Raw genomic sequence first — 21,763 nt, 5'->3', positions numbered from 1 at the left:
GATGGAGTAGCTAGTAGCAGTTACTGGCTCATTAACTGACTGTGGCGAAAACCTACGACGATAACTTGCTCGGTTAACAGCAGGTCTACCAGACATGTTATACGAAAATTAGCCTAGTCAAATCACCAGTAGCCTACACATCTCTGATTGATTGACCATCATCAGTGTGGTCGATGTTCTTCCCCTGTGGTTCATATTGCTAATGCGTGAGCTAACCACGGATAGCCTACCTAGCTCACTGGCAAGCTGCTACGCTAGCTAAGCATATTCGTTTTGCTGAGAAACATAAATTGAAGATAACTGAACATAATTGTATTATTAATGCCATACATATAACGTGATTACAGTCACGGATGGAAATTAAACTCCGTAAACATTTGATAATATATTTTAAAACATAACGACAGACAGTCAGCTAGCCTCAAGTTCGTTCTGCAATCGTTCGTTCAGGTTGATGTGCTTTTCCGCACCGGACTGTCAATCACATTGTAAAAATCACAGAACCGCTTAACTCTATGGTTTTGGCTCCAAATCGACAACATGGCCACGCCCGCCATTGAGCTTCAAAACGTGTTTTAGAGACCCACGGAGAGTCAATAGGTGACGTCACAGTAGCTTTGTCCATATTTTTTTAGTCTCTGGTTGCCACCCGTCCCTGTCACGGTGAGGTGGAGGGTTAGGACCCAAATGCGGAGGGGGAAAAACTCAAACTCCAAAAAAAGGTAAGAACAAGAGACTTTACTAAACAAAAGGGCAACAAAGGGAACAAAAGGCCCCGCAGGGCAACTCTTCAAAATAAGAAAACTTCAGAACCACAGGGAACATAAGAAAACCAAAAGTCCATAAAGCATGTGGAAACAGAACAGGGCAGGAACACACAGGGCAGGAACAGGATCAGAAACACAACCGAACAAACTAACTAACAACGAACAAGGATCCAGCACTGAGTTCAGGTGACAGGAAACTTAAATAGGCAGACACAGACGAGACACAGGAGGGCACAATGAACAATCAGGCCACAGAGAGGGAAGGGAAAACGAGACACCCAGAAAACAATAATGGGATAATTGAAAACAATAATACAATTAAACAGGACACAAAACAGAAGTGCCGCCATCTGGCGGCCCAACAAGGAAACACAGACAGGAAAACACAGAACCATGACAGTCCTGTATAATACGGGATCATCCCGGATTTCAAAGTAAAATGCCAGTATTGATTCAGCTCTTCTTATGTGTATTCCGGCTCGAATCGACAGGGAACAATAATCCCATGATCAAAAACAAAATCTCCTTCGTCCTCAGACATTTTCGGTTTCACTAGCTAGTGGGGGCAATTGTAACAAGGGGCAATTGTAACATCTCAAATTACACCAATCAGAAACGAGACAGAACCATGAAACTCATTATGCACATGGTCTGTGATGATCCCTCTCTGCCTGTCAAAGGACAAAATGATGTCTCATACTTCTCATAGTTTTTCTGCTAAGTCTCATTTTTGAGGTATGAAATTAATCGTTTTCATCTACTGTATTTTCCTTATACTGTTTTAACCTTTAGTGTCTATAAATTTAAATCTGTCTAGTTTTGTTGACCATTCTGTTGTCTAACATTTGATATCTTTGTCAAATGTTAGCTTCGTTGTTTCTATGCAGCAGGGTAGCTTGTTTCATGGGTGGCACAGTTGGGGGCAATTGTAACGCTGTGTTACTATTGCCCCCGACACCATCAAAATGGTGTCCAGCTTAGTAACGACATCAAAATAATTGTTTTGTTTTCTAATAATTTAAGAGAAGTGTCTTGTGTTCAGTTTAAATGTCTATGTATACTCTATTTATTATATATTTTGTGGCATAGTCCAGTGGTTAAGTCTTTTGCCTCTCAATCTGGGGACCCAGGTTCAATTCCTGCCAAAAGCCAATTTCTCATGCTGTCAAAATCTTCAATTTCTATGAATCAGAAGTCGTCTTAACTTTAAATACTGCCATATTGGCAAAAAATTAACATTTTTCAACTATTATTTTGTAATAGTAGTATAGAAACTCACCCCAACCAACCAGTAGGAGTCGCTAATGCAACAATCAGGACTCATACCCTCACTGGCTTCCCACCTGTGAACACTGCCAATTGTGTTCGTAGGAACATCTGACCAAGCCAGAGGTACCGCTGCTGGGTTGAACCCCGGTCTTTGCAGTGGTAGGCGAGTGCTTATACCTCTACACTACCCAGAGGGCCCTGGAACCATTGAATTTTTTAATAAGAGTTCCTCCATTTGTTTTAACTCCCATATGATTGTGTTCCCATTTTGTCAGTTGTCCGTTTTCCAGTTGTTGTTTTTTTATAACTGTTGGTTATAGGTTTTATATTTGTATAATTATATGATGATACTGTTTTAATTAAACTGGAATTAATTATTTAATGAATATTAAATTGTTTTAACTATATAAATATTCTTGGGAGTTTATTGTGGTCCTTGGTATTTATATGAAGGTATATGAGGGCAGATGTAACATTTGACGTCTAGTGTTTCAATCAATATTGTGACTCAAACATTGCGTGTAAAAACATTTGATGACTGTTAACAAGTAGAACACAGATACAAGTTACCTACATAAAAATTGTATCCAAATAGTTCAAGAGGTTTTTGAGTAATGACATAAAAACCAAAAATTGTTACAATTGCCCCCGGTCTCCCCTAATACAACACTACTTGTACGACTAACCTAGTGTTATTGTCTGCAGGTATGCCCAAATCATAAGTCGCGCAATGATATGCATCCTCGAGTTCAACACTCAACTGCCTGGATCTACTTCCTGCAGTTGTGAAGGAAAGCAACATAACAGCGTAAAATATGAACCTAATGAAATAATTAATCGAAAAATGAAGGGCGACTAATTAATTAGAAGGACAATATCAGTCATGAGGAGAAGCAGGGACATGTGTTTACAATGAGTCTAACGTGGAGTTTGATGTTGAATGGGCTTCTATTGCTCACACGGGAATCAAAAATCTACAAATATCTAAATATTGAAGCAAGTAACATAAAAACCGTCTGGGATGCACACAAAACTCCAGGTAGCTGTGAAAATGAGCCCAGAAGTGTTATAAGTGCAATTCCCCTTTAATGATTTAAGCAGTTACTGTTTGTTAACTCTGTTATAACCGCCCTGCACATACTTTGCAGTTGTAACATCGGACAGGTAAAGTTTGTTTAAATTGTACAGGAACAAACTTAATGTGATTTACTTCTAATTCTGTAAAAACTGAAAATTGTCACCATTCTGCCAGGTTCTCCCCTATATAGCTTCATCATTTTGTGACCATCAGTAATTTAAAATTAAGTATACATGCCAAAAATCTTTTTTTTTCTTGACACAAATATTGTGCGAGTATAATGGGTAAGCAACTAGTCTTGTGACCTAAAAGGTAACCTGTTTGATTCCCAAGTAGCACACTGCTGTTGTACCCTTGAGCAAGGTACTTAACCTGCATTGCTTTAGTATATATTCTGCTGTATAAATGGATGCAATGTAAAATTAGTGTAAGTCGCTCTGGATAAGAGTGTCTATGAAATGCCTGTATATTATTTTATGTAGAAAAATACTGGCAATCCATGTTCAAGCTGATTAAAAAATGTCCACCAGTAAAATAAGTTGGACTGCTGAATTATGTTGGTATAGGCTAATACTATAATGAGTTTCACTCAAATGCTAATAATTTCCACATTTTAAAAAAATGTTGATATTAAAATGAGAAGATTGTACAAGTTGCATTTATTGTCATTCTTCTCTTTACAGATGAGTGTAAGAAAAATAAAGAAATACATGACCACAATGTAGTATAAGAACAGCCATAAACAATTAAAAATATAAATAAATACAGGAATTAAAATTATTCAAAAAAAAAAATTAAAAAAAAACTCCTGGAATTTATATCAAAATCAAATTTGACAACATATGATCCATGCAAACCATTGATTGCCTTTTGAATAGACTGTGAAACATGCGGGCATTGCAGAGTAAAGCCCCAAAATTACCAATCCGCCAGACAATGTCCTGCGCCATACGCCTTAGATGTGGTCTGGGCAGGCGGGTGATGGATGGCGCAAATGACAGACTGGAATGACCCAAAAATTCCAATGAGCTGCCAAAATTGCACTGTGCCCCAGCAGTGGCTTCCCTCCCACTTTGGTGCACAGTAAGACACAAAATTACCAAACATCTCAGGTGGGTCAAAATATATGACGAAAATACCATTTTGTCAGTGCGACAGCTTACAACATACCATGTGCCGGCTGGAAAATAGAGCCCTTTGTGTAACATGAATTAGCTTGCAAATTGTTAAGAGAAACCTTCTCAAATTAACTCTACTCAGGTCGATTAAGAAGGGAACTCATATTACAGGAATATACAAATTGTAAAATGTTAGTGCAGTCAGGTATCCCTCTTTTCCCATTTCTCCTAAATCTAAAGAAGTCCACTTAAAAATAATTAATGAGATCTGATTTTCATTATATTACATAACATTAAGGTGCCAGGTTCCGCCTCAGAGGGTGGTTGTCTCAGCGGGAGTTCATCTATAAATAAATGATAAAAATCAAACCATTGTAGTGACCTTTTATTTTTTTTGGGTTTCAATTATGCAATGTTTGGTTTATACTGCAAAAGCAAATGTTTAAATTTTGAATACAAACTAAGCACATAGGTAACACTTTTTAAACACATGGACATGTTGAAGAAGAGAACACTTATTCAGAGACGTCACTAGGGGGGTGCGGACCGCACCGGGTGACACCTTCAGAGGGGGGTGACACGAAAATGCAATTTTTGTGCAGTGTTTTGTGCAGCGACGGGTTTACTCTGATGCAGTTTACTGCCGGTTGATTTAATTAGCGGTATTAATGTGACGAGAAGCGACATCAAACCATTTTTTTACTTAATCAGTTGTGCGCCCTTCTCCGGATACAGCGTTCACTGAACGAGTATTAACATCCCATGCATCTTTTTTGTGTTGTTTTATATCCACTACTGACGCTACTAAATATGACAGGTCGTTTGCTGTTCACTTCCTGCAGCAATACCGCCACTTCAGAACTACTTAAGTTTTTCTTACGCTTGGAGTCCGGTGCTTCACCGTATTTAGATTTTCGTTTGGGCATTATTGACTTCGCTCTCAACTTTTCTTTTCGATTTCTGTGTGCAAAAGGCACTGCAGTCTCATGCCCTTTTATGGGGATTGGTGGGCCATTTACCCATGCTAATTAGGACCAACTGGCACGCGCTTTCCATTTATGAGGGCAATGGGATTCATCATTTTAACCCTTTAACTGTCACTCATTGAAATAGGTGATGAAAAAATTATTTAACCATAAATACCTATTACTTGAGCACCAAATAACAATGTCTAACAGTTTTTTTCATAACTTGACCCCTTTTTTAGAAATTATAGACCTCTACCGTACGGTTGAGATGTCAGTTTATTGTAAAAGATGCTATTCACAAATTGCTATATTTCTGAACATTTTTCCTGAAACACAATCACTTTAATCTCTCTTTAAAACCTTAAAACAGTTTATTGGTCTTTTTTACACTTCATCAACATGTTTTTGGCTTGTAAATGTCCCATCAATTACAATGGCTAGGTACACAAATCTGTATATATTGACATATACTGCGTCATATGGCATTTCTGCTTTAAAATCAGGCACTATTTTGTTTCTATGAACAAAACTGTAAAAAAAATATTCATTCCAGGTATCATTGAGTTCATTTTGATTACATATTTCATATTGAACATATAATTAACTACGATTTCGAACAAACATCTGTATACGTATACTCCTTTGTATGTCATTTCTGCTTTACAATCAGGCACCGTATGGTACATCGCCATTTTATTTTAAGTATAAACTCATGAACAAAACTTTTTAAAAAACACCCATTGCAGGTATCTGAGTTCATGCTCAGTCCTGAACATATTTTTTCAACTGATCAGTTTTGGAATCTCCTATTCGCCTCATTTTCAGCTTTCATTTGAGATGATACGTGACAAAGCACTGCTGTGTGCTGTTTAGACACAGGAAGACTCCGCACTTTGCACACTTCCACCGTGACACCCCCTTTGGGCAGAGTTTGCATCGCCCTCGCTGTGGGCCACAGGCTGGCCAGTGGCCAAAACTGTCATAGCGGACACCATCAACGGGTGCAGCATCCCTTTTGCGCTTCTGTGGTGGTCTCTCTGGTGGAGGTGAGGAGGAGAGTGGTCTACCAACTCGGGCCGGGGTTTTGTGGATGCCTTCCAGGGTGCGGGCCACAGTTGTTCTAAATCTCTTGAGTGGCATGGGCTTCTCTTGCAGCATGCGGCAGTCTCGCTTGTACAGCAGCCAGGCATTGGAGACTGACACATCCAATATGTAGCCAAATAGGGGTAGGTACCAGCGTCGTGATTTCATGGGAGTCTTATAGAGATGCACAAGCATGTCAGATAAATCTATACCTCCCATATGTTCATTGTAGGCCTTTATTATTGCAGGGCAGGAGACTGGTATCTTCCTCCCTGCCTCCTTGCTGTACCTTGTGACCTCACCAACTGGCTCCACCCCACATGCGTTGCTGAGGAGAGTGACGCATTTGTTGTCACGCCATTTTACAGCAACAATTCCCCCTGAGCAGCAGTAGTCAAATGCTCCCCTTCCTTCTTTTGACAACTGCTTGTCACTCTTCAGGTGGTTCTCTGCTCCTGACATCCGGTTGTTCCTCACAGTGCCCAAACACTTTATCCCAGTGGTGGCCTCCAGAAGTTGCACAAGGTTGAAGCTTGTGAAAAAGTTGTCACAAAAGACAACTGTTGACTCTGGTTCCTCCACTGTTCTGCAGAGTGTGGTCACAACTTTTTCCCCCATGAGCATGGACTGCTCAGCTTCTGACTGTGGGACATTGAAAAAGGATGTCTTTCCCTGGTACAAAATGAAATCATGTACAATCCCAGTGGAACTAGCTCGGCAAAATAGTTTAAATCCCCACTTATCTGGCTTGCTGGAAATGTATTGTCGGAGATTTCCTGCTCTTGTGCCTTTGTAGGCAACCATGACCTCATCGATACTTTGTTTTTGGTCAGCTGGGAGGAGAAGACACTGTCTTCTCAACATGTCAAAAATGGGCCTGATTTTATAGAACCTGTCGATAGTGTTTCCACAGTCTGCATTGTCAGCAAAGTGGATAAACCTGCGCAGTGCCCGGAACCTGCGTAGTGGCATGATGTCGGCAACCAGAGCAAAGCGGCTCTCTGGCTTCCAGTAATCCTCCAGGGACGGGAATGGGAACACACCTGTGTATAGCAATATGACTAAAAACTCTTGAATCTCTTTTGGATTTGTTTTAATGGGAAATCCAAGCTGTTGAGCTGAGTAGAGGTTTGTCTGCTCACATATGTGGTGCACCATTTCATCAGTAAATAGCATGGAAAAGTAAAATAATGGTGTCTGAACCTTAATGATTTCTGGGGGTATAGGCTCTGGAAACTTGACTGAAGTGATATCCACTTTTCTCCACAATTTTCTTTTCTCAGCACTTTTGGGGGTAACAGAATCCTGATCTGCGACCTGCACAAGCTGATTTTTGGCTACCTTTCTCCTGGGGGCACTGTCTGAGTGTGTATCAGGGCCACTAAGCTCAGGGATTGGTAACTCTTCAACTGTGTCACCTGTGTGCCTTGGCACATAGTCAGGGTCATCCAAGTCCTCATCACTGTCCTCTATGTCTGACTCCTCTGGATCAAGGGGGACCACAGCTTTGCTACCCTTTCCTCTGCCATAGAAAAATTTGGTGTCCATCGCTAAGAATGAAACAATGAAGAGGTCACAATACACTGCACTACATGTTTCCCCTTAATATGTGCATACTAAGGCATATTTTGACATATAATTACATTACATTACATTACAGGCATTTGGCAGACGCTCTTATCCAGAGCGACATAAAGCAAAGTGTATAACCATCACCAGGAACAAGTGTAATGTAACAGGATAATATTGTGTTTTTGTAATATAATGTAATTTCATTGTATTTGTTCACTTTTTCCACTCAAACATCTTCCTACCATGCTAACTACTATGCTAACATCTGCCCTGCCTCATGGTCATTTCCACCCTTTACTGACATATCAACCGCACGGTTGAGCATGTTTTTGTAAAATTCTGGCACAATGGATTTTTAACATTTTTGATATTTAATATCATATTCCTATTCTTTAAGGTCTCTTCTATCTGGAAAACATCATGGTTTATCTCTTACCTACCAAATTCCTGCTTTATGCCCTAATCTTTGGGGAGTGATTTGTAGTGCTGCCTCTGTCATCAGAGTGGGGAAAGTGCGGGAACTGCTGCTCCACACAGTTGTGTTAAAAGAAGATACTTTTTATGCAAATTGATTAAGGGGGGTTGGAGCCCCACACCAATCAGGATGCTGGTCAGATTTTTTTTCTTCTCATAGGTTTTTTCACTGTCAAAGTCAGCTCTACCGCATGGTTGAGAAGTCAGTTAAAGGGTTAAGAACACATGTGCGAACCATTCTGCGGTTTAAGAACACGTCGTGAATCTGACGTAGGCTAGACTTTTCTTAGGACCTTTCTCAAGAAAAAATTTAAGAAAAAACTTAGGAAGATATTGGTGAATGCGGCCCAATCTTATTATTTTGGTTACATTTTTTTATTCACAAATGTTAATGGCTAATGTCTTCTGTTGTAGGATGTTTCATTAAAAATTGTAAAAAGTAAACAACCCAAAAAAATTTTCTTTCTGTTTTCTCATTATAAACTTTTGGGATCCCAGCATTTTGTTTTTATTGGTATATTATATATTTATATATATATAGGTGTATTATTATTATGATTATTATTATCTATGCTCATACTTCATATTTTTTTATATTGAAGCAATTGTAAATCTTTCAATCAAATAAAAAAATTTTTTTAAAAAAAGCTCTATGGTTGGAACGCACCCAAGTATAAGAACTTGGAACCAAGGACGTTGATGACAAGATCTGCGCTATAGTAAAAAAAAATAATAAACAAATAAATAAAACATTTAAAGGGATCGGAAATTACCTAAGCCCTTCCCATCGTCTTCCTTCCTCCATTTTGTTCTGCAGGTCTCTCAATTTCCGGGATTCCACAGTCGGGATAAGATTCGTGGGAGAGGGGGAACAAGTAGCTAACAAGCTAGTAGTTGCCAAGGTAGTTAGTTAGCTAGCTGCAAATCATGCCGAAACACACAAGATAAAAAGTCCTGCGTGTTATTTGACGTATTTCAGTCATTTAATATAGACATCAATAGACACGCCTATTTCATTATTTCGATGTGTAGCCTACTACCGTTAGCTTGCTTCACATCAGACTTCATTTCATAATGGAAATACCAGCATTAGCTTGCTAACGTTAGCTGTAGGTTAATTAGGTTGGCTGGAATAAACGGTGGCTCTTTAAAACAAGAAAATGAGTTTCGATTGTCTCTTAAAACGCACTTTCATTTAGAAATCTTAAGATTTTCCGTTCGGCTACACCCACATTTCCTATTGATGCTATCAAAGGATACAAAGAAACCTGCATCTTCATTCTAGACGGGTAAGCAACTGTGCCCTTAGCTTAGGTTGTTGTTCTGCGGCGGGCTAGCTTCTAATATTTTTCTCTAGCATACTTGCTCATTTGCTCAACTGAGCCATTATTTAATAACTTTATTGCGAGCCACTGATAGGGTACATGAACGCATAGGCACCCCAATTTAGTATTTTATATTGTTATTTTTTAAATATAAAAAGTAGTGCACAGGCCATTACGATGCACGGACCCCACTAACTGAGCTATAGCTTGCTAACTTACTTGAAGTCATGCATTTCACAGGAATATAAGTAGCTAATATGTAGCCAACTAAGTTTCCAATCCGTAGATTGTTATTTAACGTTACAGTGTCTGCGCTGTTCCCACCGCTGTGTGTTGGTCGGCAAACATTAGTCAAGCTATCAAATGAGTTTTAATTGTCCGAGGCAGCTTAATGTCATTTGATAATAATGTTAATAACGACTGTTGTTAGCTGTTTGCTAACTATTATTCCTTAATGTGCTTTGGCAGCAGATTGACGTTAGTTTCCTGGTGAGCGAATACTGACTAACATTACAGCTATGTTATTGATGTCTCCGCGATGCAGCTATTCAGCAGGGTTGCTTTAATGTCAAATAGCTACTTTCTGAGTTTTTAAACATTTTTTACCATCTACTTGTTACGAAACATCCCAAAGTGAATCTTTTAAATTTATGTTTATTTTTATTTTTTAAGAAAAAATAAGCTTATCTCCGTCTGACATTGGACAATCCCTAAACTCTGCCTCGTGGACATCTCACTTGGACGCTGTTTAATTACCCAGCTCTTAAGTCACTGCCAAGGTCCACGACTTGGGAATTAGTTTGATTCTGCATGCACTTGGGCTCAAGCCTAACCCATTATACAGCCTTATTTATACTTACTGAAAATAGTTAGACAGCAGATTTTAGGGTTGTGGATATTGTTGAAACAGCTGAGTATTAGTCGACTTGTTTTGTGTTGGTACAATGACTCGTATAACGTGGTGTATGTCTTTAAAACTTTGTTGCGTGCACTCTGCACATTATTGGGCCTACTTCACATAAGAAACTACTTAAGCAAGTTTATTTTTCTAGTTTATTCAAAAAGAACATTATTTTCAACAGTTGAATTAGTTTCTTCTGTTTCTTTTCTGTTTTAGAGTACAAATGAAATTTTCTTTCTACCAAAGAGATCTCTTGAAATGTTTTCAGAACAAGGTATCTATAAATAGTTAACAAGTCAGAGCACAAAAGAGTTCACTGAAACCTGAAGACATGGAAGAGCTCCTGAAGAACTAGTTAAAGATAAAGTAAAATACAGGATTGTCTTTTTTGTCCAAGGTCTAGCATATTTATTGAGTCCCAATTTCTAAAATTATGTTTATTGCTCAACCACTGGTGCAAATACCACTTTATTACTGTGAGGGATGTGTAAATATAATTTCATTATTATTGTATTTCAAAGTAGATTTCTTGCATCTATGGCACTAGAGAGTAGCAGATGGTTTGTGTTAAAGGTGATTTTAAGGGGTATGTATTCTCAGCACTACAGCAGTCAAACCAGCTGAGAATTAGCATGTCCCTTGTGCACCATGGAGTTATACAAAGATCCATCCGCTAGTTTTGAAGTTTGAGAGAACCTCTGAATTCAGAGAATTAATTCACTGGGAAGTTGTGTGTGCTTAGACTCTGAATAGTGCCATTGATTTCTAACTTGAATTTTCCTGTTTTTTTTGCCTGTTTCTTTGTCAGCCCTTATAGACTCTTAAAACATAGCTCTTGTTTTGCATGGAATGATTGGTTATGGTGTGTCTGGGTGGCAGGTGTGTGAATGTGTGCTGAGACTGGGAAGCAGTGTTGAAGGTCAGGATGCCAGCTCCTCCCCCAGCCCCGCCTGCCCCAGGTCCACCCCCACCACCTCCCACCTTCAGCCAGGTGAGCAAAGATAGCCTCATTTTTACATTGACATAATAGAGAGTCCCATCAGGAGGGGCTGATTTCCCCACCAATGCTAATATTGCTTGACATTCTAATTGTGGAAAGGGGCAGTTAAAGGAGACCTGCAGTGGTTTCCCCACTCCTTCATTTCAAATGTTAGGATTCTTAATGAGCTTAGCAGATGGGACATTGTTGCTGGAGCGCCTTCTTACCAGATCCAGACATCTGACTCTCCTTGGCTAAGTTTTTAAATAGAGAAACAGTTAGCGAGCTTGGAATTGAGGGGAAAACCCAACTGGTGCACATCCACTAGGCCATGCTTTTAGTCATGTACTGCCCTGTGACAACGTGTCCATTCACCAAGAGCGCAAAAATCTGTGTTTTTAAAATCTGTTTAGTAATGGCAAACAAAGCAAAAAAGGCTCCAGATTTGAAAGATGATGTGAACATAAGACTTACTTACCCTCCCAGGCTAACACTACTCCACCCAAGCTGAGTCGCGATGAAGCGAAGGGGAGAGGGGCCTTGCTATCAGACATCTGCAAAGGCACTAAGCTTAGAAAGGTTTCTGTGGTCAATGACAGAAGCACACCTATCCTGGAGAGTAAGTATCTACACTGCACACACACACACAATACACATGGAACAACCAAATGCATGTACACACACATACAGACTCCTTATTGCTGATCCCATGTTCCATCGTGTTCGTGGCATCTGCATGCTAGCTCACATCTCTGAGTATCCCCATGTTTGTCTCCCCTCTATCAACAGCAGATGGGCATCAATCATATTATCCAAGTTGCAGAACTGTAATGGTTCTGCAGTAGGTTTTGAAATGCAACCCCAGCCAGCCACTGTGCACAGTAAGGGATGTGATTGGTTAAAGCTGACTGTAGCTGAGCACCGGGGTCACAGCCTGATGGATGGCATTCTCACTGCCTCTGTATGGTGGCATCACATGCAGCAGATGTTCATGAGCAAAACAATGTCTCTGAACTCTGCACACATACAGTTGAAGTCGGAAGTTTACATGCACTTCATGTTAGCAAACTATAGTGTTGGCAAGTCAGTTAGGACATCTACTTTGTGCATGACAGATTATTTCACTTTTAATTCACTATATCACAATTCCAGTGGGTCAGAAGTTTACATACACTAAGTTGACTGTGCCTTTAAACAGCTTGGAAAATTCCAGAAAATTATGTCATGGCTTTAGAAACTTCTGATAGGCTAATTGACATTATTTGAGTCAATTGGAGGTGTACCTGTGGATGTATTTTAAGGCCTACCTTCAAACTCAGTGCCTGTTTGCTTGACATCATGGGAAAATCAAAATAAATCAGCCAAGGCCTCAGAAAGAAAATTGTGGACCTCCACAAGTCTGGTTCATCCTTGGGAGCAATTTCCAAACACCTGAAGGTACCACGTTCGTCTGTACAAACAATAGTATGCAAGTATAAACACCATGGGACCACGCAGCCATCATACCGCTCAGGAAGGAGACGCGTTCTGTCTCCCATAGAGATGAACGTGCTTTGGTGCAGAAAGTGCAAATCAATCCCAGAACAACAGCAAAGGACCTTGTGAAGATGCTGGAGGGAACAGGTACAAAAGTATCTATATCCACAGTAAAACGAGTCCTATATCAACATAACCTGAAAGGCTGCTCAGCAAGGAAGAAGCCACTACTCCAAAACCGCCATAAAAAAGCCAGACTACAGTTTGCAACTGCACATGGGGACAAAGATCATACTTTTTGGAGAAATGTCCTCTGGTCTGATGAAACAAAAATGGAACTGTTTGGCCGTAATGACCATTGTTATGTTTGGAGGAAAAAGGGTGAGGCTTGCAAGCCGAAGAACACCATCCTAACCATGAAGCACGGGGGTGGCAGCATCATGTTGTGGGGGTGCTTTGCTGCAGGAGGGACTGGTGCACTTCACAAAATAGATGGCATCATGAGGAAGGAAAATTATGTGGATATATTGAAGCAACATCTCAAGACATCAGCCAGGAAGTTAAAGCTTGGTCGCAAACAGCTCTTCCAAATGGACAATGACCCAAAGCATACTTCCAAAGTTGTGGCAAAATGGCTTAAGGACAACAAAGTCAAGGTATTGGAGTTGCCATCACAAAGTCCTGACCTCAGTCCAATCGAAAATTTGTGGGCAAAACTGAAAAGGTGTGTGCGAGCAAGGAGGCATACAAACCTAACTCAGTTACACCAGTTCTGTCAGGAGGAATGTGCCAAAATTCCAGAAACGTATTGAGAAGCTTATGGAAGGCTATCTGAAACGTTTGACCCAAGTTAAACAATTTAAAGGCAATGCTACCAAATACTAACAGAGTCTATGTAAACTTCTGACCCACAGGGAATATGATGAAAGAAATAAAAGCTGAAATAAATCATTCTCTCTACTATTACTCTGACATTTCACAACTTAAAATAAAGTTGTGATCCGAACTGACCTAAGACAGGGAATGTTTACTAGGATTAAATGTCAGGAATTGTGAAAAACTGAGTTTAAATGGATTTGGCTAAGGTGTATGTAAACCTTCAACTTCAACTGTAAATGCACACACGCAAGCACACATACACTACCATAGCAGTCATTTGGAGATCTGTGTGTAAATGTGTATTTTGTGTGTGCACAACTGTAAATGGATGTTTCGTGTGTGTGTGCACAGCTGTAAATGGATGTTTCGTGTGTGTGTGTGTGTGTGCACAGCTGTAAATGGATGTTTGTGTGTGTGTTTGTGTGTGCACAGCTGTAAATGGATGTTTCATGTGTGTGCGTGTGTGTGTGTGCACAGCTGTAAATGGATGTTTGTGTGTGTTTGTGTGCACAGCTGTAAAAGGATGTTTCATGTGTGTGCGTGTGTGTGTGTGCACAGCTGTAAATGGATGTTTTGTGTGTGTGTGTGCGTGTGCACAGCTGTAAATGGATGTTTTGTGCATGTGTGTGCGCAGCTGTAAATTGACGTTGTGTGTGTGTGTGTGCACAGCTGTAAATTGACGTTGTGTGTGCACAGCTGTAAATTGATGTTTTGTGTGTGTGTATGTGTGTGCGCAGCTGTTAATGGATGTTTTTTGTGTGTATGTGTGTGCACGCTGTAAATTGATGTTTTGTGTGTGTGTGCGTGTGTGTGTGTGTGTATGTGTGTGTGCGCAGCTGTTAGTGGATGTTTTATGTGTGTGTGCACAGCTGTAAATGGATGTTTTGTGCATGTGTGTGCGCAGCTGTAAATTGACGTTGTGTGTGTGTGTGTGCACAGCTGTAAATTGACGTTGTGTGTGTGTGCACAGCTGTAAATTGATGTTTTGTGTGTGTGTATGTGTGTGCGCAGCTGTTAATGGATGTTTTTTGTGTGTATGTGTGTGCACGCTGTAAATTGATGTTTTGTGTGTGTGTGCGTGTGTGTGTGTGTGTGTGTATGTGTGTGTGCGCAGCTGTTAGTGGATGTTTTATGTGTGTGTGCACAGCTGTAAATGGATGTTTTGTGTGTGTGTGTGTGAGTGCGCAGCTGTAAATGGATGTTTTATGTGTGTGTGCACAGCTGTAAATGGATGTTTCATGTATTTGTGCACAGCTGTAAATGGATGTTTTGTGTGTGTGTGTGTGTGTGTGTGCAGTGTAAATGGATGCTTTGTGTGTAAGTGTGTGTGTGTGTGCAGCTGTAAATGTTTTGTGTTTGTGCGTTTTACAGAGAATTCATCTGGCAGGTCCATGCTGCTTGCTCGGGCGCCTCGCCCTCCTGGTGAGAGTGACAGCTGCAGCCTGCGGGCTGTGTCCCCAGATCTTCCTCCTCGCCAGCGGCCCTCCCTCCCAGACCTCCCCCGAGCGGCCCGCACTGGATCCTCCCCTACAGTCCCCAGACAAAAGCCGCCAGCCCCGCCTCCGCCCCCGCCTTCGCCCCTTTCCCGGGAGAAACCCCTGCCACCCACACCTGGCCAGGACAGTGCCCGCCCTCTGCAGGCCAAGCCACCCCCCTCCCCACTTCATCTGCCCTGCTCTGTGGCAGGAGGGGGGTCTTTGTCCTCTCCCTCCTCTCTGGCCCCGCCCCCTTACTGCCAGCCAATCACCGTCTCCAGCAACCACTCCAGCCCTGTCAGTGAGGCGGCTCCTAAGCTCCCTCAAAGGCACAATTCTCTCCCGAAGAAAACTGGCCCTGGCTGCCACACCCCAACTCGGGGCCATGCCCCACCTCCTCCTCCAGCCAGAGACCCTCCCAGCCGAGGAGCAGGTAAGCCTGTTGGCCAGACCTGGAATTACAGGAATAAAGTGCCATGGTTATTTTATTGTTGTTTAAATATGATCATAATTGCATTATTTTACAACATTATTAACATTAATGTTGTGCGAGTGTTGTGAAATTGTATAGTGGTTAGGGAACTGGGATTGCAACCTAGGATGTTTCAGGCTCAAATCCAAGCTGGAGCACTGCCATTTCAGCCTTGAGCTGCCTGAACTGCTTCAGTAAGAAATATACAGCTGCCTATGTTGAGCTGTCCAAGTGATCATGAATATGAGCACCTGCTAAGCAAATAACAAAATTAATGAATTATATCCTGATGGCTCTAAAAACATTTTTTTTTAGCTCCACCTCCTCCTGTGATGCGCAGTGGCGGCCGGGAGGCCCCGCCCCCACCCCCACCCCCTTACAGGACACAGTCAAACTCTGAGTCCCATAGCAGAACCAAGAACCCACCCCCCCGCACACCTGCTGTAGCTCCCCCTCCCCCACCCGTTCGCAATGGTCACATCTTCAGGTGCTTTGTAGGTGAGTGAAGAATCATCACGCCCATTTCACACATCTAGGACCTAACATCTGGAAACTCACAGAACCCCAGCATTCATGGCAATACACCAGTTCTCACACAGATACTCATCAGAAACTCCTAAAAACAATGTGACCATATCAGGGATCGACCAAGAACTTTCACTTTTTTTGGAAATTCATTCACCTTCATATCATGCTGCATGTCTGTTATGATTGAGTGTTAAACAAGTGGAGAAAAACCCTTAGGTAATCTCTGGCATGCAATAGATTGAGAAACACAAAAACAGAACAATAGCCATTTTTATTTTAATGTAAAATGCCATGCGTATGCTCTTGATAATAGCTACTTACTCATAAAGTAAAAGCATATGCATGGTCTTTCACTTTAAAATAAAAATATGTTCAATTATACAGAAAGACGCTTGCTTTATACAGGTCTGATGAAACAGACATAGCATAAGCTGTGTAAAAATACTTCATTTTTTGGACCCCCTTACAGAGGACTCTTTGTCCTTCTGAAATGAACAAATTTGATAGCGTCAACAACACAGATTTTATCTGGGGGAAGGGAGTTTTGAATCTTATGTATGGGGTTTATTTTGTTAACTTGTCAATGTATTGTTTTACTTCTGTGGCAGGGTTTTTCCTGGCTCAAAATAGGGCTTATGTGGTGACTTTACCTGACAGCGCATGCACACGGTCCGGCTTTACTGCCACTGTCCACGTGATGCATTGTCTCACTATATTTCGCTACATTTAGAATGTAAAGTTCTGCAGCACAGTGCATTGAGATGTAGGCTACAAAAACTTAATAGGGTGGCAAACATTTTAAATTGGAACTATTTAAATATTTATTGCAGAGATACACATTGTGTGTCAGAATTGGGTATTTAAATCATTTTTATACATTCACTCGAAAACTTGCACAGTCCTTTTTTGTCACTGCTGTTACTTCTACCTTGTAACAACATGGAAAAGTATTAGAATTCTATTTCTCTGTTCGTTCTGCACATACTGGCAAAAACAGTGTAGGTTAATGATAATACTGTAGAATCCACTTAATTTCATAACAGATTATCACATAATTTTGGTATTTGCCGACCATTTCCCATCCATTCCATTATAAATTGATTGCATATTTACATAAACCAGTATTGTATATTTAGGATATTTTCATGGAATTATGTCCAATTACATTGCATAATTGCATCGGGGAAGATGTAACCCTTGGTGAACATGGTCAATAAGTAAACGTACAGTGCGGGTACCGGAGTCATGTCAGGTTTGTACATGTGCAGTCCAGTGCACCAACTCCCAATGGAACAGAGCAATGTTAGAAATGTATAGAAATATTTTCAAAAAATATTTTTGTTCAAGCGAAGTACAAATCTGTTCTGGAAGGCTTTATTTTATTTTCAATAAATCAAATTGTACATTTTAAAAAAGCTACGAGTATGTTGAGTGCAATTGAAACAGCTAATGGTGTTACATGTCATATAAAAAGTGTTTTGAAGTAAAATTTCATAGACTACTTTCTGAGTAAAGTAGCAAAATCCAAGAACTTGCATTCGTATACATTCAGTCGATGCCTCGTAAATAAACCGACAAATTGCCCTATAAAGACACAAAACCTCAAAATTTCTGAAGGTAGGCTGTTTCTGTTGAAAATCACATCTATAGCAGCCACCCAAGTAGCACGTGCAGTTGTCAACACACTGTCTACTGTCTCAATCTTTTATGCAATTAAGTAGATTCTACTGAAGTTTATTTCTAAGTTTGCACGTAAATCTGAAGGCAGTCAAAACAAAAAATAAAAAGCTTAAAATGCAGTATCAGTATCGAACAAATTGTACCGATAAATGCATGGACCATTTCCTTGTTTTATGGGTGTCTTTTTGGCGCAATTTCTCCTGTCGGGCTGAGGCGGTTTGAAGTAACACTTAGGCGGCCCACCTGAGACATTTCAATGCAGGGAAAAACCCTGAGTAGAACACTCTGGGTTACTAACATATCTGAAAGGTGCCACGTTTGTTTGTTTATAGATGATTTTGAGTCCAAGTACTCGTTCCATCCACTGGAGGATTTCCCAGCCCCCGAGGAGTACAGGCATTTCACCAAGATCTACCCAAGCAAGACGAACAGAGGTAAGGACACACAGACAGGCAGACAAACAGAAGCAAGTGCTGGTAACAAATCAGAAAAGGTGTGGGAATTATTACTGATACAAACAGATGCAGCACATAGTACAGTCCCTTTCTGTGTTGATATAGCTGCAACCTGCTCCCAGTCTCCTTTCTCAGGTTTGTTCATGACTGTATTTCTGTAAAGATGGGTATGGAGTTTATTTGGCTCCAAAATTACTTACCCATTTCCCAACATTTGTGGAGTGCCAAGTACTAATATTACACTCCAACTGCATTTCTACTGTGAAGCACATTAGTTGCTAAACAATTTAAAGTATTTCTTAAAATTATGATTGTGGCCTTTTCCTTACTAATATCCTCCTTAGACCCAGCAATTCAATAACAATATATTCTACTGTGCTGAAACCTATACTACAAGGGACATTCAACAAAAAATGAATAATATTTTTGAAGACATTTTCACTGGAACATGTTTTTGTCATCCAAGGCATTGTTAAAAAAATAAAAATGTAAATACTTCAATTATGCTGGGTCTCAGAACTATGCAATGTGCCAAGCTATGCAGTTACTGTATCAGTGTGAATGCTGTGCATGGCCAGCCAGGCAGAGGACCAACAATAATCATATTTCTGTCCTTCAGCTAGCTGCCCTACTGCGACCTAACAAGCTAAGGCCTTGTTTACACTCGCCCCATACAGTTGACAGTATGGATTCCTTTATATCAAGTATATTGTGTGGTCATCTGTTTACACACAATTTAATATGTGCATTCTATCTGCATCTACACCAAGATTTCAGACATTTTGAGTTGCGGTGTGAGCGTAAAAAATTGTGGAGTATGTGGATAAATGTTCATGTTTGACCCAAGGAAGTTCAGAAAGGCTGGCTGTATTTGAGGGGAAGGTAATCTGTTTGTCAAGGTAAAACAGGTGCTAACTTTCAGCAGTTTGTTTTGCGCAGAACAGAGTCCACACACCAAATTAATTAACATGCTGTTGGGAGGGGGCAGTGAGTGGGAGGAAGTGCATTTGGCTGATTTCTCATTTCCTGTTTCTCTTCACAGTGATGAGAGGGGCCCCCCCATTACCCCCTGTGGGACGGTGAATTGTGAGGTTTTAATGGACAAGAAACAAGGGTTCCCCCACCAAACACAGACATACCCACAGGCACAGACAAACACATTTTATGCACATTAAGAACTAGCCTGCAATAAATCTTTGTAAACTGTACACCACCACCCCCAGCTTTTCACATCATTGACAAGGCCCCACTTATGGTCCACATTCCTTTATTTTCACTGCATGGCTACAGCAGATCTTTGGAAGCAGGATGAGGGCAAGCCCAGGTTGGGCCAGCGCAGAATGGAGGAGCTGTGTGCTGAGTGACAGGCCCAAAGGTCACCTTTGCCTGACGCACCTGACCATTCCAGACTTTCAGGTGGAAGAGAGACCTTTAGCGGGTTCACAGGGATCCGTGTCCAGGCATGGCTGTTCGATTTTAGATGGTACTCATGCAACTCCACCTGTGAGCCAAAGAACTTTTTTTTGAGTCTTTTGGCATATGAGCAGGAGCCAGACTGGAGAAGCACTGAGTGGGGTGATTCATTGATGTTCACTGAAGTGGCAAACACAGGCAGATACAGTAGCTCCTTGCTTAACAGGATATGAGGGTGGCATGAAAAGACCATAGAAACAACCCCTATACTTCAACCTACAGGAATATCATTTGGATAGCTGTATGTTCTGTTTGAGTTAACAGCTTAAATGTGTCTGCTTGTGCAATGATGAAGCATGCTTTGTAAAATTGCTTTCAAATTAAACTATACTTTCAAATTCCCTTAGCACACCTTTTAACAAAACACAAATAATCAGGCAATTGCTGAATTAAATGTTTCCACCAAAAGCAAGGGAAGGATGTGCATATTTATGAGTTTTTCAGTTCAACACGTCAGACTGATAAAAACACAACCTGGCATTTTAATTACACGTTATGCAAATAATATATTGACAGAGTGGATGACAACAGTATTGACTGAGAATTTAACCTGGACCATAATATTTGTCCTGTTATGACACGCACTGTCACTCTCGAGGTGAATTGCATTCCTGTTGTAAAACATCTTGCTCCCGTTTTCCTGAAATACCATGGTCAGTCTAAACCAGTTTGCAACACTGCAATGGGGATGTACATTAATATCTCAGAGTGAGGATACTGGTTGGAAATTAAACTTAGATGAAGTAAAAACATTCTTCGTATTCATAAAATTTGGATTTCCTATGTAGCCTTTGTTAAAACTTGTTTGAAATGCACTAAAATATGGATGTTATGTTTAGAGTAGAGAAATCAAGTATCCAGTCAGCCAATTATTTACATCCCTCTTCTGCAACAATCCAGAATAATTTGTTTCTGTTCCAGGGGTGCTGTGGTGTAACCAAAAGCAGGAAGTGCATTTAAGTATGCATTTAAGAATCGGTGTCCCACCGAACACATTTGGCATAGTAACGGCGCTGTGCAAACGGCACCACGCTGTCTAGCACAGCACCCTTTATAAAACAATTCACAGCATTTCTCTCATCCAGAGTGCAGCACTGATGATGTACTACTTCCTTAATATTAAAATGCTATTTGCCCTTAATTTGACTATTTTAAAATATCACCAATAAGATGGGAAACTAAATATGTTATGTTTTATATACTGCTGTGCAGCTTTGTGCCAGAAAAATATTTTGCTGCGATCCTTCCACTCATGTAGTCCCCTTACTGTAAATGAGACGAAATGGTTAATGCACAACATTCCACTAATAATGTGTTAGCTGCAAGTCCCACAGAATTTTCCTGTTGTCATTTGCCTGATAAGATTGTCTATCAAGGTGTTCAATTAAGGCTTGAAACAGTGCTAGATGCTCTCTTAAGACTATTAGTAAATTTTAAACTTAGGCAGAACTGCCTGTTCTCTTTCTTTTTGCTGCAGTTGATGCTTATTGTGCAAGTGCTTCGAAACGTTCACAATGCTCTTTCTAAAGCTGCAAGTATGACTAGAGTGGGAACACCTAGAGTAGACCAACACTTGTAGCATATGCTATTTATTATGAAACTTAACATTGCATTGGATTGTAGTGTGCACTGTAATACATGTTACTGTATGCGTGTGGTTGTCAGTACACAACTTCAAGTAATGCAGATTGATGTAGGCTAAATAAAAATCTTTGAAACGGTTCACAAATGGACAAGTGCATTCAGAATCTCAGCTTGGAATTTCCTTCTAATTAATAAAATTGAATCAGC

At 40.5% G+C, this 21,763-nt stretch overlaps 2 protein-coding genes across 3 annotated transcripts; one reads left to right on the top strand and one right to left on the bottom strand.

Annotated features, from left to right (window-relative positions):
- Positions 1-6,028: 6,028 nt before the first annotated feature.
- Positions 6,029-7,831, bottom strand: LOC118217059 (piggyBac transposable element-derived protein 3-like). The gene has a single exon (XM_035398836.1). It carries the CDS (start codon positions 7,829-7,831, stop codon positions 6,029-6,031), a length of 1,803 nt encoding a protein of 600 aa, XP_035254727.1.
- Positions 7,832-9,123: 1,292 nt separating this feature from the next.
- Positions 9,124-21,705, top strand: wipf2b (WAS/WASL interacting protein family, member 2b). 2 transcript variants are annotated; one of them, XM_035397413.1, is made up of 7 exons: positions 9,124-9,618; positions 11,435-11,546; positions 12,021-12,153; positions 15,261-15,797; positions 16,152-16,334; positions 18,377-18,478; positions 19,542-21,705. In XM_035397413.1, exons 2-7 carry the CDS (start codon positions 11,481-11,483, stop codon positions 19,580-19,582), a joined length of 1,062 nt encoding a protein of 353 aa, XP_035253304.1. In that variant the 5' UTR covers positions 9,124-9,618; positions 11,435-11,480; the 3' UTR covers positions 19,583-21,705. The 2 variants fall into 2 exon arrangements, with proteins under 2 accessions (XP_035253304.1, XP_035253303.1); XM_035397412.1 differs by having other exon boundaries at positions 11,364-11,546.
- The last annotated feature ends 58 nt before the right edge of the window (positions 21,706-21,763 follow it).

Source organism: Anguilla anguilla, chromosome 17 (genome assembly GCF_013347855.1).
Source record: "Anguilla anguilla isolate fAngAng1 chromosome 17, fAngAng1.pri, whole genome shotgun sequence".
Taxonomy (NCBI): Eukaryota; Metazoa; Chordata; class Actinopteri; order Anguilliformes; family Anguillidae; genus Anguilla; species Anguilla anguilla.
This window is presented reverse-complemented; position numbering and strand designations above follow the sequence as displayed.